This window comes from Podarcis cretensis, assembly GCF_951804945.1.
Source record: "Podarcis cretensis genome assembly, chromosome: 1".
NCBI lineage: Eukaryota > Metazoa > Chordata > Lepidosauria > Squamata > Lacertidae > Podarcis > Podarcis cretensis.
The window spans coordinates 48003370-48023726 of NC_137170.1; the positions used below are offsets into that span (position 1 = coordinate 48003370).

The following is a 20357-nucleotide window of genomic DNA, read 5'->3' on the forward strand; positions in this document are numbered from 1 at the left end:
TGCAGCTGTTCCTTTGCTATGCAGGATTTATAGGCTTCCATCAGAAAGCATTTTTGTTTCAGGGATATTACATTTCATCAGCTCTCAAATGGCAAGAATACCTTTTTGAGGAAAATGTGATTTTATTGAATAACAAAGTCATTGGCATGTCTGGTATGCATGAAGGCAAACTTTCTGAGCCTCTTCTGGAGAGCACTGCCATACAGTTGAATATATGAAACATTACTCTGAAATGTGTAGAAGCCCCTTCCAATTTTGCTTTCAGCTGACTGGCTTCTGGAGTGCAACTGACAACAACTTCCTTAATGGCTGAGGGCAGAGAGAATGCTAAACCATGGTTTGGCACAACATGAACAAGCCTGCTGCGCTCCCTGTCCTCTCGCACTATGGTTTGCCCTTATATCTGAACGGGCAAACTACAATTTCCACTATAAAGCAGCATACCAATACAGGAAGAGAGGAAATCACAGTGCATGGAGGAGGAAGGCTTGTTCCAAGCATATTCATATGGCATCAAAGTATGATTTGGCATTTATGTCTGAATTGAACCACAGTTTTGTACTAGACTGTTTAGTGCACAGAAAAGAAAACCATTTGAATGCCAGGCAGTTGCTTAAACTGAGGACCTAAAGGACCATCTGTAAAGGCTAAAATGAAGTAGGAATGTACTTAAATTGATCCTTTGGATAAAGCCCTCAAACTACCTTTTCTTAAACAGATCTGAAAGTCGTTTGCTGAATTATCTATGAAACAAGGAAGCTCAACTCACCATTGCCACCAAAGACATGAATATCTAATTGTTCACAGAGGTACATGACAAATGTGTTCACCTGAGGCAGAAGACCAATGAAGAACACTATAGGGAAACATAACGTAAACACTACAAGAGACAAAAAAAAAAAAAAATGATAGGAAGAAAATAGTAAATACATACAGAACTATTTGTTATCCTTCCACTTTTAACTATAGAGGATATAGGTGTTCCTTAATTATTATTATTTTTTATTATTATTATTATTATTATTATTATTATTATTATCTACTGAATTTATATACCACCCTTGCACAAGAAATAATTTCACATAGCTGTTGTTCTTTATTTCAAAACAGTTGCCAATAACTACCTGCTGTGAGTAACTGAACACTGACGTGAGGCATACAGCTCTTTTCAGACTCCTTTTCCTATGTAGCAAACACCCTACTCACTTTCGGAACAAGCAACTGCAGTATGTTTGCATCTGTATGTTTGTCAGGCCAAGTGAAGGCCTTACTCTTCTTGCCTCTTCACCTTAGCCAGATATGCTCAACAGGAAAGTGAACATCCCTGAGAGGACTGAGACAGAGGAAGACTGTGAAGGTTGCAAGGAGCTAAACTGAGAAGGGGAAAGCTTGAAAAATGATGTGGAACGGAGACAATGGTGGTGATGGATTATGAAGATGTCATTAAGTAAGAAGATAACTTGCAGTGTCCCCACAGGAGAGGGACAGCATGTTTCAGCATGACAGCCCTCCAAGACATGTAGCCTGCAATCAAAACTAGACTAACATGAACAAATATGTGGCACTTTGGTAGTTGCTGTCATTCCCACCATACAACAGCTGCCAGTTATGAGACGGCTAAGAGAAGTGGATCAAGAGTTTATCTGAAGATCCTCTGTACACTGCATGGCAATTCTCCATGTTTACCAAAGTTCTAATCATGCAATGACTTTCATGATAAAAGGTAAAGGTAAAGGACCCCTGGACGGTTAAGTCCAGTCAAAGGCGACTTTCAGGTCGAAGGAGCCAGTGTTTGTCTAAAAACAAGTTTTCCAGGTCATGTGGCCAGTATGACTAAACCGCTTCTGGCGCAATGGGACATCGTGACGGAAGCCAGAGCGCATGGAAACGCCACTTACTTTCCCGCTGCAGTGGTACCTATTCATCTACTTGCACTGGCATGCTTTCGAACTGCTAGGTTGGCAGGAGCTGGGACAGAGCAACGGGAGCTCACCCCGTCATGGGGATTCGAACCACTGACCTTCTGACTGGAAAGCCCAAGAGGCTCAGTGGTTTAGACCACAGCGCCACCCATGGAACTGACAATGACAACTACTTCCTCTCCAATTATAACAACTTTTAAAAGACAGAATGAGAAAGGAAGGGATTCCATTTATTTGTATCTCCATTAAAGAACAGAAATCTATATGGTCTCCACGATGGGCAAACGATCTATGCATACCATCCACATAGCTTTTAATGGAGTTTACACCACCCTGTTAATTTATGATACGGCAGTATAAAAATACTTTTACAGTGGTACCTCGGGTTAAGAACTTAATTTGTTCTAGAGGCCCGTTCTTAACCTGAAACTGTTCTTAACCAGAAGCACCACTTTAGCTAATGGGGCCTCCCGCTGCTCTTAACCAGAAGCACCACTTTAGCTAATGGGGCCTCCCGCTGCTGCTGCACCGCCGCCACGTGATTTCTGTTCTCATCCTGAAGCAAAGTTCATAACCCGAGGTACTATTTCTGGGTTAGTGGAGTCTGTAACCTGTAGCGTCTGTAACCTGAAGCGTCTGTAACCCGAGGTACCACCGTATAACTAAAGAAGCAAATACAATGCATCAGAGCCATAAAGAAATTGCTCACCTATAATCAAGTCCCTTGCTGATAGCAGCAAAATTGGATTAGTGAAAGCCATTCCATATAGTCGGAACCTTGCAGTGAAAGTGCTCTTGCTGCCATAGTCCAGCAGCCAAATGAGGCTGCAGCATATGCAGAAGTAAACAGGGCGGCTATAGGCGATGATTCGGTTATGACCCTGAAAAAAACAAGTTTGGTTACTGCAACTCAAAGTTGCAAATCATAACTATTGTTTTCTTCAAAATTTGGTTTTGAAACTTTATTACGCATGCCTCTTTAAATTAGAAAGTTCAGTGTGTTGAACTCAGATACACCAGAGTATTAGCTATGCCTTTTCTGAATAAAAAGTTCCGTTCCATATAGGAAAACTTACATGCCGAGGTGATGAAGAATCTGGTTGCACACTCTAAAAAACAGACCAGAAAAATGAAAGGGTAATATTAGGTAAGGCTTATTTTCAAGGTTACTTTTCAATATAAGACTCTTTTAACAGGTAGGATGCACAGAACTTCCATGGACACATCAAGGCTTCTCATGGTGTGTTTTTCAGTCACAGCCCCTCATCCCCTCGCTGTTCCCACCCCCAAAGTTAGTTTCTCAAGCAGCATTCAACAAAGCATGAGAAGCTGGGGTCTGAAGTGAAAGTTTTAAAATATTGAAAATAACTTAACGGAAGAGGTAAGAGCAGAAGAATCATACTTTCTAAGATCATCCCAGGAATGCAGTGGGTTCATAAGGAAAAATCCATACCCAAGCAATGCCTTTATTAGGACCCATTAAAATGTCACATAATAGTGAGCAAGCTTTTGAGTTCGCCAGTACTTTTCAACAGGCTGGATTCCATACACACACACTTTCTTTGTTCAACAGTTGATTGGGGGAGATGATTGGGGGAGATGAAAGCTTGATCACTATTTTACAATATTTTGATTGGCTTAATATGTAGTTTCCCATTTCATCCAAACCTGGAAACTGTGGTTAATAGCATCAGAACAATTTGGGATATACGTCTCTTGTTTGAAGCTGGCTTAATATCCTGGCCTGCTCTGAAGCTCTTAACCTTTGTTTCCTGATTTGGGCAAAACATGAAAGTGTGGTTAGCAGAAGGCTTCCTGGTTTGCTTGCAAAGGGACTGCATGCACACCCAACAAAGATCAGCCACGACTAGGCTTCTTATTAACTCAAGATAGATTGTCCAAATGCTGGCAGAATATGAATATTTAAAATTGACAGTGGCAAAAGAAGTTACCTTGAGCAAGGAATACTGGCAGCTGGCAATCACCAAGCAAAACTGGAAAACCCATATATCCTTGAAGAAGCCTTCAATAAGAAGTACAGAACCCAAGAAAGCCACTTGGATAGCTAGGATGACAGCTAACACGTTTTCCAGGATCTCACGATTTCTATGGAAAAGGAAAAGTACGTGGTACTGGGAAGATAAATAGGTTTATACAGTTGGAAGAGAGGCTGCAGGAGTTCAAGGAAACTAAAGAAAATGACCTATGATACTGTATCTCAAAAGTCTGAGAATGCCTTAGCATGCAAATTTCAGGTGCTGAATCTATTGTCGTTTTATTGGAGTTCAAATGGCTGTTCAAACACATTCTATAGAATCAGTCAGAAAGGATAAAAATGTCACCCAGTCCTAGTCCCAACCACAAGACAGATAAATCCATCCATACCCATCCCCTCCCAGAAAAATCTACATTGCAGTATGTCTTGAGAAAAAATAAGGTTTCTGTAATGGTTCTGCAGAAGAAAAACGAGTGAAGGTACTGTTAGGATATTTCCGTTCCACCTTAAAAAGGGGACAGGCTGTTGTGAGTCACAGCCTACATATTTCCTGCTCACAGGAAGTTTCTGTTTGTCTATTGCTTTTGTTTCTCTCTCTGTGCCTGAGACATCGAAGCAGGTAGTCATGTTTTTTTCTTTGTTCTGACCAACGCTGAATAAAATTGTAAATATGCTCTCCTGAGTGCATCTTTCGTTGTGCGAACTCTGCTGATAGAGCGTGCACGAGCTCTGGAATGTGGCAAGCTATTTCTGAGACTTCATGTCGCTAATTGACTGATACTGTATCTGCGGGAGATCGATGGATCGTCCGACATCGGCATGGGGGCATGATGGACTTGGTCTCCCTGGCAGTATCCCAACAGGTACTCCAAGAAAAAGAAGTCTGTAAAGCAGTATAGATACTCCAGGGCGGAGAAAGCAAACTGCTGAGCAGAATGATGGTGGCTTGCTGGATACCCCAATGCCCACTATACCATTAAAGGTGCACAACAGAGGGTAGCTTATCTGCACAACCCAGTGCTCTAAATTCAAGTGCTGCAGTACACCTTTCCTCCTGATAGGAGTGGACATGTTCAGGGTACCAGTGTATCATGCTTTCTTCCAGGGTCCTCCATTTAACTTCCCTCTCCCCAGTTTTCCACTGGACACTCGACACCTTGTTGTTACTGCTGTTCTTAGTTGGGCCCATTTTGGCCCCGTTTCTAACAGTACCCACCACCTGATTTGACTAATGCTTTGAACAGTGCATCAATCACTAGCATACGAACCAAGCAAAAGGAAACCTGATGCAAATAATTACTTGAACTATGTTAGAACAGCACGTGCTCATGGGATCTCACCTATCAAACAAGGCTAGGAGAGTCAGTCTATCAAAATTGATGCCAATCCAGATCTTAGGTAGGATCCAAAAGCGATAATAGTGTTTGACTTTTTGGGCGGCTTCCTCTTGAGGTTGCAGATGGTCCTGCAGGTCAGGGCTTAGGTCAATGTCTTGGTGCTCGAGGAGATCTGTATCTATGGTCAACAGCCTGTTCAGCCTGATCTGGGGTAGGGAGAGCTACAATAAAGTCAATAATAAGTTGCATTCACACTTCTTTAGACTATAAACTATAGATCTTAAGGAACATAAGAGTGCCATGGGCCAAAGATCTTCTATGGGGAACTACCCCCTTGGTCTCATCTTCTTTGCAAATCTGTATGGTTCAGGGAGAAGGGAAGGTGGAGGAGGATGCAGTTTATCTCATTTCAGGAAGGCACACCTGATTAACAGTGGTTGAAGACTACATGCTCAAACCTGGCATGGGTTCATGGTAGAGTTCCAACCTGTATCTGGATTGGCTGGTTTCTTCCAGGAAGCAAAAGCACTGACCCTTTATAAAACTTTATGGAACTGCAGGGATAGTGCACATGCAAACAACACTCTACCCTCCATCTAGAATACGCTTCCACAAACTTGAGTCCCCAGATGTTGTTGGAACGACAACACCCATCTTTTGCAGAAGGGTTGAGGAACTGGATCCAGCCAGAAGTCAGAATTCAGAAGTGGTCAACTCTTCATGAGCCACTTTAACAATCACCTGAATTCATTTGGTTTTATTCTGTGAACTGCCCTGAGACCTTCAGGTATAGGGCGGTATATAAATTCTAATAATAATAATAATAATAATAATAATAATAATGGCCAGAAAATCCCCACCACTAATCTGCAGCCAGCATGGCCAATGATGAGTGACAATGGGAATTGCAGATCCAGTAATATCCAACACACAAGGCTGAGTAGAAGGGCCCTTTCCTCTTTACAACTTCAATTACTCCAGGGTATTTCAAGCTGATATGGTAAGGATCTAGCAAGCTGAACCTAAAGTCTTCAAAGACCTTACAAATCATTAGCAGTGATAGTCTACAATCCATTCTGTATTGAGCAGGGCTTGGACACCACTTTCTTAGATCTAAGAGGTGGGTGGCACTGCATTTGTCTAATTAAACACACATCAGGTCTCACGTTATTAAAGTATTAACATGGCTGCAATTCTCCAATTATTTGTAGCAGTGAAGGCATGGCATTGTCCAGCTGCTGACAACTTGAACCACTCGAATCCTGTGCTAAATTTACAGACAGAATACTTAATTGTATCTCAACAACTTAAGAGTGACATTTGATCATCTGCTTGCAATAAAATAAGGAGCAAATGCAAAAACTTACTAAATCATGTGGATAAAAACGAACTGAGGTAGAACTTGATACATGAGAATCCGTGTCACTATAATAACAAGAAGATTACTTTAGTTTGATACCACACACTGTTCTCCAATTCAAGTCTCTTCTTTTGTTTAAGAGATTACTCTTTCTGTAGTTTGTAGGACATCAGTTACCCCAGTTTAAATCAACTTGCTACTGGAAAGGCAGTACTGTTTTCACCAAGGGAAAAAGAAATGATACACTTTCTTGATAGGACAATGCACCTTATTACCCAAATGTGCTGACATTAAGAAAGAAGGAGGCCTGTATAACGAGCATTTCTATTTCTATTTCGTAACAAGCCATTAATTCTGCATTAATACCTTGATAGGTGGATATGGGGTTGCATTCTGGGATGAATACCTAGTCCTATCTGAGTGATTGCTAGCCCTTTTCAGGCAGAGGGTAATAAAGGTCCACTGCAAACACTCCAGGGCCAAATGTCAAAGTGGGAGTGGCAGAAGTGGGCAAGTGGTCCTGGACAAATGTAAGAATAATAATTAATGGCATATTTGGGGTTTAGGGGTTACGAAAACTTTTGGTATCACAGAATTACAGCAGGCGACCCATGAAAATAATCAGTAAATAGAAGGTGTTGCATGATTTTTAAATGGATAAATTTGGGGGTGGGGCTTGTTGGGTCAAAAAAAAAGCTTTCAACATCAGGGTGCCACAGCAGAGGACCCACAGGAGCAGCTAAAACTAAAAATATATGTATTTGGAGAGCCAAAAAGAAAACTCCTGAAGATTGGGTGCCAGCTAGGGGCTGGCTACTACTGCACCATAAAGACAATTCCACATTGAAAATACTTTGGTTTGCATGACTCTGCTATGCACTGAAATTTATGCAAAGCAATGGCAGAAAACGATGTATTTCACTGCATTCTATTTTTCTTTGATTTTGTAATAAACGTACAGTGGTACCTCATGTTAAGAACTTAATTTGTTCTGGATGTCCATTCTTAACCTGAAACTGTTCTTAACCTGAGGTACCACTTTAGCTAATGGGGTCTCCTGCTGCCGCCGTGCGATTTCTGTTCTCATCCTGAAGCAAAGTTCTTAATCCCAGGTACTATTTCTGGGTTAGCAGAGTCTGTAACCTGAAGCGTCTGTAACCCGAGGTACCACTGTATCTTTATTGGGTGGTTGGGTGGGCGTGGAATCTGCATGTCCCAGGGGACATTATGCCCCCAAAGCAGTCATTTACTCCAAGCACCATGACTCTTATTCAGCTTACTGCCTTTAAAAAAGGATATGAAATCCTGTCCAAGGATCTCGTGTACTCATTTTGCTCTAAGATTGTTAGATTATTCTCTCTTTCTTTGAAAGGGTATCATGACCTAATTGGCAAAGCCTATCCAAAATCCTGGCTAGGGAAAACAGGATAGCTTCACCACCCTGTGGTGGTGGCAGCAGCTCAGAAATCATATGTAAATTCAAACAGAATAAAGCCATGCATCCAGACACAAAGTTAAGCAATAAAACATTCTAAAATGTAATTAACACTTTGACTGATTGTTCTGAAATACTGCCTAGTCTTCAAGGGTTGTGTGCAAAGGAAGTATGCAAAGTGCCATGACCATTTGTATCATCTGCCTTTCCAGATGCTGTGGGACTACAACTCCCTTGCTATCAGGAAACTCTCAGCTATTGGCTGGGGTTGAGAAGAGATATAGTCCAGCAACATCTGAATGGCAAAAAGTTCCCCACCACTGCACTATATAAACATGAGAATGAAGTTGGTTCTGGTTCTCAGTTCTTCATTCAACCTGCAACTTCCTCAGTCTCAATATAATGGGTATTCTTTGACAAAATATAAAATTACCAAAAGGTTCCCATGTACATCAAATCACAATTCTGAAAGTGTTCTGACTTTTGCAAAAATACACAGACGCTTAAGAATCTTACAGAATTGTTTGCATATTCAGCATTGCTGACTAAACCACAGATACTGGTTTTCAAAAACACACCAGATATTAGATGTTCTTCTTGCAGCAGGCTCAAAATTCACAAGCGACATATCGCAGCCCCCTGTCTCGTAGAGTGTAGAACTGAACTTACCTGTCAAAAAGAGAAAGTCAGGATAGGTTAAATATTGTAGCATATTTCTACACTGTAGTAACAAAAAGTATATGCTATGGGTTACTTGTACACAATACAAATCTACATAAGTATTTTATAGCTACATCCACACACTTCATAAACGGTTAATGGAGGACTTTACTTGATCAGGGACCATGAGACCAAATTGGTCACAACCAAGAATGCAGATTAATGTACATAAGCAAAGAGTTACTTATGGACTTGTGTAATGCACACATCTTTCCTTAGCATGTCCCTGGTCTTTCTTTGAGCTAGGTTTTCATACCTAGCGGACACAGTCCAGAAACAGGAAAATAAATCAGTCACTAAGTCATTGAAAAATTAACTATGGTGTTTTTTCTTTAGACGCTTGCATTCTATCACCTCTATCAGGAAGAGGTAAAGATGTTCAGCCTATTTATTTTACAAGGTAAAATTACTACCATATCTTTCCATATAACTTGACACAAGAATTATGATAATAATAGATAATTTTCTCATGCATAATGCTAGAACTTGGGTTCATTCAAAAAATTGATAATATCTGTGGGACAGACAAAAGCAAGTACCGTATTTACTCGAATGTAATGTGCACCATTTTTGGCCAAATTACATCACAAAAATTAGGGTGCACATTAGATTTGATGGTGAATTAGATTTGATTGCAAGCCTCAGAAACACTACTGACATAGCAAATCCTATTTTGGTTTCAAGGTTTTGAAAACTGAGGTGCGCACTAGATTTGATGGCACATTAGATTCGCGTAAATATAGGACTTCTTTGGGCAGCACATATTAATATATGGAATTCACAGCCACTTCAAGTTTTGAAAGTTCAAGAAAAATGGACCTTTTGTTGGAATTGAACAGATCCTTGATCAGATATTGCTAGGTCAAAACAAATATAAGACGGGAAGACAAGTGGAATAATTTGAGGCTCCACACATGCCTTCATCTAAACAATATTATTTATGTATTGAAATAGCAGAAGCCAGTTCTGCTCTGCTTTTATGCACAGACAATTTCCTTTCAAAATGCTAACTGCATTCTTAAACAGGGAATGGTGGATTCACAGCACCAAATTTTGCCAGTTTCTTTTCCACACTTCCACAGGCCATAAAAACCAAAAGCAAGCAAACACCCACAGTCCCATTTTCACCGATGACATCTCACCATCAGAATACATGGTGTGAACATTTTTTTTCTTTACCATGTGAGGTAGCTCTTGTGGAAGTACAAAAAAAAAATCTGGATTCAGTGGAACAACACTCCATTTAAGAATGCACATTTCAGTCATTTGACAATGCATGCCCAACAACAAGCTGAGCCAGACTAATTACTATGGGGAATTCAGGCTATGGAAACTGAAGTAAAAACCAACAGCAACCTTAATACTAGGTCCTACTGATTGTTGAGAATAAGTGTTAGATATACTGCATACGGCAGTGATATGTGTACGCCACATGGACAATATTTCCAGCTTTAACTCCCCTCCATGCTGCTCCCAACTTCACCACACACAGAACAGCCAATCTATAAACTTTGTACTGTAATTGTTGAGAGATTTTTATTTTAACATCTGTCTAACCAGGACTTGTTGAATGCTCCAGGCAGGGCTCCATGTACTGAATGCCCTAGATAATTCTTGGTACCTGTTCCCTATTGTCATTCATGACTCACTGACAAAATATAATGAGATAACCCTAAATCTAGAGTTGCAATAAATGTTAATACAAATGTACAAACATAAATTTTAACTGAGAAAGTTTGGCTCCCTTCATCACTATTTTTAAAGCTGTATTTTTTTTTTTAAATGTACACATGCATAGCAATGACAGGCCTTGGGGACGTATCATGCTTTATTCCTCCCAAAGTATTTGAGAAGGGTCAAATGTTTTTAAAAGATTGGGCTGAGTTGGTATAGGAGATGACTAGGGCATGTTTATAGAAAGACACATCACAATTTGGGTTCTTTCCACATACAAAAGCAATGTATGTTTTCATGAGTGAAGACTACTCCTGGATTATTTTGTCACTGACACATATGGTTAGAAATCACAGTATGTGGACATACAGTACAACAAACACAAACTCAACATTCCCATATAATAGCACATTTCCCCCTGCATACTTGTGTACACCTGTAACATCGTATTAGTGGCAGCCTTATTTTGAAGGTCACAAAGGTCAAATATTTAGAAAGCATATTTACCACCTGTTAAAGCAGAACACAATCTAGGAATGGAAAGCAAACAATAAAATATAAGAATGAGCTACACTTTAAACAGTGTGCATTTATTTCTAAGGCTTGAATTAGTGTGTTTCCCCCATAATTTTCATTCACATATATAAAAAAGGATGTGCCAGAACTATCAAACACCAAGCTATTAAGAAGATGTGATCCCAGTGAAGATCAGTCATACAATCTGGCATATATATATATATATGTGCGTTCCACCGAATTTTACATGTGAAAAGTTGTTGCTTAGATGCAGCTGTAACTCTTGGCAACCCTCTTACAAAAACATATTGCAATTTTCCTACACAGTTCAGTAAGCAAACAGTGCCCTGTCCATGCCTGCAGAACCAAAACGGAGAAGGGAACTTGATAATAAACACCATGTGAAAAATATCAAAGCCGCCCCCCCCCCCGCATTACTTAAGGCAAAAGATGAATGAGATTTCCCCCAGTCCCTAGCAGCTAAGGCACTTCCACACTATCAGCATTTTGTGGGAGAGATTAAAGGACATATCAGGAAATTTAGGTTTGTGGAATTCAAGTGGATTAAAACATTCTTTCTACCTACTGCAACAAATCCACTTTAAAAAAGAAACTGAAATTCTGCGGTTACGAAGGTGACAGGGAAATGCATTGAGAAATCAATCAAATCAGAATGAATGTTCAACGAAGACTGAATATAATCTAACCTTCATGTGTACAAGCAAATCAGAATGAATGTGCAATAGATAAGAGGGAGGCTTAATGAAAATGATACTCTCTGATTGTCCAAGGATAGTTTGTTCTGTCCTATAATTCAAATTGCCCCAGAAACAGTCCCCCCCCCAATCCAATCTAATTTTAAAATATAAATGGAGGATACCTTGCCTTTCCAGGCTTGGCAACCTGGAATAATTTTCTTCTTCCTTTACCCTCGATCAGAATATATCAACATCATAAATTTGAGAGTATTTGGTAGTGTACCAGTCCACAACTTAACAGAAGTTGATCACTATTGTTGAGTGCAGTATCACTTCAATTCTAGCCATCATTCACTTTTTTCCAGCAAAGCTGATTTCAGCCACAGAGCATCCATGGGACTCTGGAATGAAGTCAGTGTTAAGCTGTTACACCCCAGTGTAGTTGTGTCCCGCAAAGAGACGGTATATTAAATACTGAACTCTTAAAACACAGAATGCGCTAATTAATGGTAGGTGAATTACCATTACTGCGGGAAGTGAAATTACAGGGAATCAGGCAGAGGGCCTTCTCAACAGTGGTGCCCTTCCTGTGGGATGCCCTCCCATCAGATGCCAAGGAGATAAAGAACTACACAACTTTTAGAGGACATATGAAGGCAGTCCTGTATCAGGATTTTAAATGTTTGACATTTTATTATTTTTTATATTTTGCTGGAAGCCACCCAGTGTGGCTGGGAAAGCCCAGCCAGAAGGACAGGATATAAATAAAATTATTGTTATTTTTTTTAGGTATTACAGTAACTACATTGAGTTAACAAAACAGGAACAGAGCTATCTGGATCCTCTGACCAAGCAGTTAGCACCCCTCTGTCTGCTTCCTTGTACTTCCAAGCAGCGCTGAGAACTGCTAATATTGAGCTTAACTACGTGGTTCAAGGCAACAGACAACTGCCGTATAGGTGCTATACAGTTAAGCTTTTAAGAAGCATAGTCTCCTTGTCATCTGAATCCACCTTCACATATTACTGAATCTGGAGATGGAATCCTGTTTATAAGTCAAAGTCTACAGAAAGATAAAATCAGTGGAGTAATGCAGGAGAAGAAAGACCGTCAAGTTGGGAGTTGCAGGCTCACCCTTGATTCTAAGGCAGGAACTATTATGAATAGGAAGTCCCTCATACTTGTCCAAGACCAAAATGGCAAATGAACAATAATCCTAACTGTTATCCAGAGAAGACATAGTTCTTCAGGCAGAAAAACATCTCCCTCTTGCTTTCCTTTCCTTTCCTCCCTCCTTCCTTTTCATTGGCCAGCCAAGGAAAGCGACCTGTCTTCACCAACGAATGGCCTTCAACATCATCTTCTCAACTGCAATTTCTTCTGTTTTGGCAGAACGTATCACTATGGTGCTGACCTTCCTCATCACAGCACCAGGGAACCAGGGGAGGTGATGGCTGGACAAGAGTCTAGCCAGCTCCACTGTCATTTCTTGTTCCAGTGTCCAACTGGTCATCTGCACTACCTGGCTTGGAATTCTCCTCCAACATCTGAGATTCCAACATGCTCTCCCTGCCCAGAAAAATCATTCTGCAATGCAGCAAAGGGTATGTTGTGTTGTTTTATTGTGCCCTTGGTTACATGGGCTTCCTGGCTGCAATCTGCTTCACAGTGGTTTTCCTTGCTAGGAAGCTGCCTGGGTCCTTCAGTGAAGCCAAGCTAATCACCTTTAGCTTGCTGGTCTTCTGCAGTGTTTGGGTATCCTTTGTGCCCACCTACCTGAGCACAGAGAGTAAGTACATGGTAGACGTTCAGGTCTTCACTATCATGACCAGGAGTCGGCAAGGTTTACCTCGCCTGGGCCAGTTCACTCCAGCGGAGATCCCTCTGTGGGCCGGATCTTGCGCACGTTCACAATTTCCGGCGTCTGTGCAGACGCGATTTCCGGTGCTGCAGAAGCAGAACCTGTGCTGCGCCAGTTTAGCGCAGCATGCAGGGACTCGCTGAGTGGGCGGCTCAGTTTGGGGGTAGCTCGTGGGCCAGTTAAATGACCTCCGTGGGCCGCTTAGGTTGTCAACCCCCGATCAGGACCTCCAGTGCTTGGCTCCTGAGCTCTTTGTTCCCAAGTGCTACATTATTGTGCTGAAGCCAGATCTGTTAACAGAGGAGCACCTGACAACAAAAATGTAAAATGGTGGACTCTCCTTCAATGGAGGTTTTTAAGCAGAGGTAGGATGTGTCATGGAGCGACCATCTGTCATGGATGCTTTAGTCTGAGATTCCTGGATTGCAGGGTGTTGGACTAGATGACCCCTGGGATCCCTTCAAATTCTACAATTCTATGACGTATGAACAGGAAAGTAGATTCAGTCCTGCCAACGTCCCAAATATCCTTCACACCATACAACAATTAAAACTACAGTCTATGAGGTATGCCCTGGAACCAGTGGTGGTAGCTGTACAGCATTCTCACTGGGAGCTAGGAACAGCAGTCACATCCGAATGCTTGTGGCCCCAGTCTTACCACAAGACAGACCCTATACAAAGCATAACTGGATTCTGTAATATTTCAGCAGAACAGTAGATGGCACCTGATTATATGGGCAAACCTTCTAAATAGTTTTTCTCACATTTCAGAAAGGGGGGGGGGAGAGAGGCTGACATTGCCCAATGGCAGACCCTCTTTTGTTTAAGGATTCTCAAAAGTGAATTATGACAGGCTGCCACTACAAGCTGATTCCAGCCTGAAAACCACTAGGGTTGTCAAGTAATGTGGGAGAATTTCCAAGTCCAACCAACAAGGACCCCCTCCCTTAAACTCAGTTTTAGAAATATTACACAGGAAATAGCTTAGTTTTATTTTCCCAGAGTCTCAAGGACATCACATTTGAAAGGACCTTGTAAACTCATGGTCTGCTTTCAGCTTCCTCCAAAAGAATGGTGTAGGGGATATGGTATCTCATGGAAGAGATTCCTAGTAGGGAAGTCTGCTCTGAACCACACTTTTCAGACTGTGCTCCATGACCCCTCCTGTTCTTTTCACCCATGCCTTGGATTAATTACAATCAGCATGGCTTCCTGTATTGTTTGCTATCTGCTGAAAAATCCACCTGGAAGTTATCTGGTGCCAATACAAAATGTGCTTGTCGCTTTTTGGTGGTGGCATTCACATGGGAGAATGAAGAAACTTAGCACATACATTCAACATACCTACTCAGACAACACAAGAAATAAATTTTAAAAAGGAGAGCTGAATCCACAGGCAGAATCTCTATCAAAGAAACAAAAAGTAAGAAGTCAAACTTACTGGACTGAAAAACTGATCTGAAGTGCCTCCACAAAACAAATTAATGCAATTTCTATTCAGAAGTAAATTTAATGGGACTTGCTCCTAGAAAAATGTGACTAAGACCTGTGAGCTTAGGAGTATAGCATATTGTAAGCTATTTAATATTATCTTAAGATTGTTGCAGTCTATAAGTTGTCGTTTTAGTGGAAAGGCTCTTCTTCCTACCCACTGAATCCTCAAGGCAGTCCCTTTCAAATAAAATATTCCTGTTTCACTACTATTCTCAATTAATCACAAAAGACAACACCAATTCCAGTGCTTTATTTTGCCACAGAATAAAAAGAGTTAACAGACCAGAAAAATGAGACATCTGGAATTCACCTACGTAAATGAAATACTAAAACTTCTCAAAAAGAAAATAATTTGCTTTTAAAGAAAACGCTATTAATTTTATGTGCATACTGTGAATGGGATAGGGGGTGAAGGCTCATCCTAATTACTTGATGTGAGTCCTTTGACTTCAGATCAGAGATATCAATATAAGCCCCGAATAAAATATTATTTTCATGATATTTTTAAGATTGAAAGTGTTAACACTTGAATGAAATCCAGGAGTGCTTTTATATTTATGATGGCTTGTGCAATTCCCTCATCCCTCACATAAATTAAAAAGGGAAAGCTGTCAAGCACTAAATGTTTTTCTACTTCTTAAAATATTAATAAGGTTCTGTATAAAAGATCCGACAATTTAGCAGTGATCAAATGCCACATTTTGTGCTCTGGTGCAAATGTAGAACAGTCCAACATGAAACATTTCTTTGCAACATTTGTCACTCCTATGACAAATTGCAAATGTGCATTCTTAACTCATAATCAGTTCATTAAAAATACTGGTCAAATTTTCACCATTACAATGCTTCAGTTATTTAAACATAAGGGTGACATGAAACTCATGAGTTCTCAATCTTTATTGTTTCCCAAATGCAACATTTTCTACTACAAAACTGAAATTTTGTGGTTATTTCTTGAAAAATAGTTTAACATGCCCATGCTGTTAAGAACAACTACAACTTACAGCTGTAGGTCTGAACGCAACAGATTTTGAAATATATCACCTGCATTCTGGAAATTAACATTGAATACGTAATAATATATTCTTGCATGTATAGGACACATACAGCTTCATGCCCAATTAAAGCCTTCAAAAGCACTGCATAAAGTTTAGGAACAGAATCCTAAGGTACTGTGATGTGACTAAAGTACATAATACTCAAGGCAGCATTCAAGTTCTAATTCAGAAGAGCGATTCAGGACCTGGAGTAAATTTAATCTGCAAAGTGTTCCAAAGAAAAAGAAAAAAAAGGGGGACCAGAACAATTTGCTGTCACACGTCCTGAAAATTCAGAAATCAACAAAGCCAAGTCACAGTGCATTATAAGCCACAAATCTGCTGCATAAACACTTTGATTGCACCAAGGTTAGATAAGGCCTGCATACCAAGTTCATCCTGCAAACTGCTGCCGCCGACAGCAGATGCATTGTCATGTGATGCTTCTAAGTGGACACTCCCATTTCTCACCAGCAAGGAGGCACTAGCACTGAGCACTGCTGCCTGGGAATGGGGGCGGGACTGGACTTTGACTTGGGTTGTGGACTGCAGTCCTTGCTGAACATCTTGAAGGCTACGAAAGAACACGGATGGTGGGAGACATTACAGGGAAGAACACAGAAACAGCAGCTAGAAACCAAGTTAACACTTTTTTATACTTAAAAAAGGTTAAACAAGTAGTATAACCACAGTGAATGAGTCAGTGTGCACCAAGAGCATGTTACGTGTCCAGGGAGTTAGGCTACTTAGTAAGTAAATACATAAATAAATTCCAGCCATATCACCACTCTCAATAGCCCCTCATGTCGTCCCGAGAACTTTCAAAGCCCCCAGGGTCCTAAACAGTACTTGAGTGTGCAGAACCGTGCCAGAGGTATCAAGTGGTGGTATATTTCTTTTAAAAAGTAACATTTGCTCTTCTTATGCTAACAAACTGCAAAGTTCACTCTTTCATGCAAGTTCAAAGTCAAACTCTTGAAAGATAAAATGATGATGATAATAATAAAAATAAATGGGCCTCAGTTTTGTAATGCAATTGTTTTGACGAATTATAAACAGGTTTAAAAAGTAGCCGTTTGTACACAACTATGCTGTATGCAATATTTCAATATATTTCATTTCAATGTTCATATGTTGACATATCAGAGGTGACGGAAAAGTTTATGCTTTGAGAATTTGAACAAATAGTGTGACTGAGGATTGCTGTGAAACTGATCATCTCTGTATTGCAGAAATTTGAAGCCCATCAAATAGATTTTACTTCTAATTTAAATCCCATTTTTATCATGGACAATAAAAAATGAAAACAGCAATAACCTACCCCACTGGGTAATTTTGGGAGACATTAAAATTAAAGATTTCAATTTTGTTAAATGTTATGTTAATACCAGAAATGTATTCTAAGCAAATGCCATGGGAGACTATTGATTAAATACCTCCTTAAAATAGCATTTAAATTTAATTCTCTAAGAGGACACAAGGACACAAGTTAGATTAGATTTTTCTGCTGCTAAAGGTGTGGTTTTTTATTACATGACTTCACAACAAGAACCCCCAGAAAGCAAAAATAATAATAATGTGCTATTCCCCCAAAATCTTTGCTAACTCCTACTGTTGCAAAAAACACTATAAAGATTATTCTTTTAACTCACCTACAAGTTGAAGCTAAAGAACTATTACTGTTGTAAGTGAATAGCAGAGAAACTTTCAGTAAGGCTTGAGGAATCACAATATAAAATACTATCAACAAACACTTGCAGGCACATTACATTCACTTCAATTTTTCAAGGCAGTTGCACAGACAAATGCTGCCATGCCACATTCAGGCCAGTAAGAACAATGTTAGTCTGAATGGCCCAGAAAACATTAATGGTTGGTAATTTAGCAGCAGTTATATTTCTGTTTTCCCATTTGCATCTACTGATTAGTTTAGATAGGGAATTAACTAGGCTTAGGAAGCCTCTCAAAGACTCCTATTACATGACAGCCTTACCTAGATGTAAATCCCTCTGAAATTATTGGTAATAAGACCTCATTTAAGCATGTACAGTACCTCTAAGGACAGCTTTCCCCAACCTGATGTCCTTCAGATGGTTTTGAATTCCCATCAGCCCAGGCAGCTTCTGCCAATGTGGTCCCTCAGTGCCTGTGTCTAGTATCCTGGGCAATCAACACCCAGTCTCCAGTAGCCAAGAGGAAGTGGTTGCACCCAGGTCACTAGAGGTACATATACAGTGGTGCCTCGCAAGACGAAAATAATCCGTTCCGCGATTCTCTTCGTCTAGCGGTTTTTTCGTCTTGCAAAGCAAGCCCACTGACGGCTTTGCGGATTAGCGCTATTAGCGGTTTAGCGGCTTTTAGCGGCTTAGCGGATAAGCGGCTTAGCGGCTTAGAAAAAGGGGGGGAAAGGGAAAAAAACCCGCAGGAACTCGCAAGACATTTTCGTCTTGCGAAGCAAGCCCATAGGAAATTCGTTTTGCGAAGCACCTCCAAAACGGAAAACTCTTTCGTCTAGCGAGTTCTCCGTCTTGCGAGGCATTCGTCTTGCGGGGCACCACTGTAAATGTTGTGAGAAAATAGGTCTAGCCTTGGAAAGTTAGGCAGCCAACCTCAGTAACTGTCCTTCTTAGAAACAAGTCAATTGATGAACTTCAGTAGATTCATCAATACGTTTCAGATTGTAAGTGCTGATATTTTGTTTGTTTGTTTGTTTAGTTTTGCATTGGAATATGAAGTAATTCTTCACCAAAAAAGAAAGTGCAAAGTGGCCTCCTTCAGGAGGAAGGGCAGTAAGTAAGTACGGTAAGTAAGTAAGTAAGTAAATGCATTTTTTTAGATTTTCTGAAAAAAAACAAAAACTAAACAACCACAACTACTTCGCCATTGAAAAAAAATGAGATTAATTCTACAACAGACTACAATTGGCTGAAGCAACTCTAACACTTGAAAGAAGCAGAAAGGATTATTACAATATTTTTATTGTCCTAACCTGGTAAAAAATTATTCCACATTTTTAAAGACTACAAAATGTTTAGGAATTAACTCTACACAGAACTGGAAAACTCCCAAACATTTATTAGGGTCTGGTATCTAAATTGTAGGCAGCAGAGTGATTAGGTGCCCTGAGATTCTTTCTGCCACTCCTAAAATACACTATTTCACTTCTCTGACAGGGTAAAAGATAAGCATGGGTTCACTATCTGGAAGTGGTGGCAACTTTGGTTTCAAATGAGAAAACATTGAGTTTGTTACGTAGGAACATCCTGATTTGTGAAAAGGGTATTAGAAGGAGGCATAACGAAAGTGCAAGGAGAGGACAAAAACTTGCAAGAATAGTTAGCAAAAGGTCGGGAAAATAGTTATCTGCTATAATCAGAAAACTTGTATCACATATTTCTGCTGTCTGAGGTTATGTTCCCATTAACATTATTTCAATGAGACAAACTCAATGCGCCTTTTTCTTTCTTAAATGCAGTGGGAGCGAAGAGGACTCCACGTTCCTACTTCTGTATTACAACCTCATATTATTCAAATATGGATTTGCCTCACTGTTTCCCAAGGTGCACCTTTTAAGACAGGTGACTAACCTGTGGCCTGTTCAGAAGTTGCTGAGCTGTAATTCCATCATCCTTGGCCCTTAGCCATGCAGGCTGGGGTTGATGGGAGCTGTGGTCCAACAACACCTGAAGGACTACACATTAGCCACCTGCCACACAGAGAGAGAAGGTATACTCTTCAAGAAAACAGAAAAAGAACTACCAAGATTGCTGTTGTTGGCATCCTTCTGTCTTGAGAGACAATGGATAATGTAGAACTTCAACAAGACAGAACTTCAATAAATGGGATTCACTCTGTTGAAGTTCCTAGCTTGTTAGTAAAACAACAACAACAACAACAACAACAGTAGTAAAAGGTAAAGGTAAAGGTACCCCTGTCCGTTCGGGCCAGTCGTGTCCGACTCTAGGGTTGTGTCCCATCTCACTTAAGAGGCCGGGGGCCAGCGCTGTCCGGAGACACTTCCGGGTCACGTGGCCAGCGTGACGAAGCTGCTCTGGCGAGCCGGCACCAGCGCAGCACACGGAAACGCCGTTTACCTTCCCGCTATAAAGCGGTACCTATTTATCTACTTGCACTTAGGGGTGCTTTCGAACTGCTAGGTGGGCAGGAGCTGGGACCGAAAGACGGGAGCTCACCCCGCCGTGGGGATTCGAACCGCCGACCATACGATCGGCAAGCCCTAGGCACTGTGCTTTTACCCACAGCGCCACCCGCGTCCCAACAACAGTAGTAGTAGATGCAAATTCA

General features: G+C 40.6%; 1 protein-coding gene across 3 annotated transcripts in view; it reads right to left on the reverse strand.

Annotated features, from left to right (window-relative positions):
* Positions 1 to 20357, reverse strand: part of PCNX1 (pecanex 1) — a 76905-nt gene that overhangs the window by 23390 nt on the left and 33158 nt on the right. For 2 of the 3 annotated variants that reach the window (XM_079989805.1, XM_079989804.1), the window contains exons 8-15: positions 16442 to 16626; positions 8629 to 8719; positions 6623 to 6680; positions 5259 to 5476; positions 3875 to 4028; positions 2999 to 3031; positions 2632 to 2803; positions 770 to 880 (exon numbers count right to left, since the gene is read on the reverse strand). In XM_079989805.1, coding sequence (XP_079845931.1) covers positions 770 to 880; positions 2632 to 2803; positions 2999 to 3031; positions 3875 to 4028; positions 5259 to 5476; positions 6623 to 6680; positions 8629 to 8719; positions 16442 to 16626 — 1022 coding nt within the window. The remainder of the gene's footprint in view (positions 1 to 769; positions 881 to 2631; positions 2804 to 2998; positions 3032 to 3874; positions 4029 to 5258; positions 5477 to 6622; positions 6681 to 8628; positions 8720 to 16441; positions 16627 to 20357) is intronic. The other variant, XM_079989806.1, reaches the window with a different exon arrangement.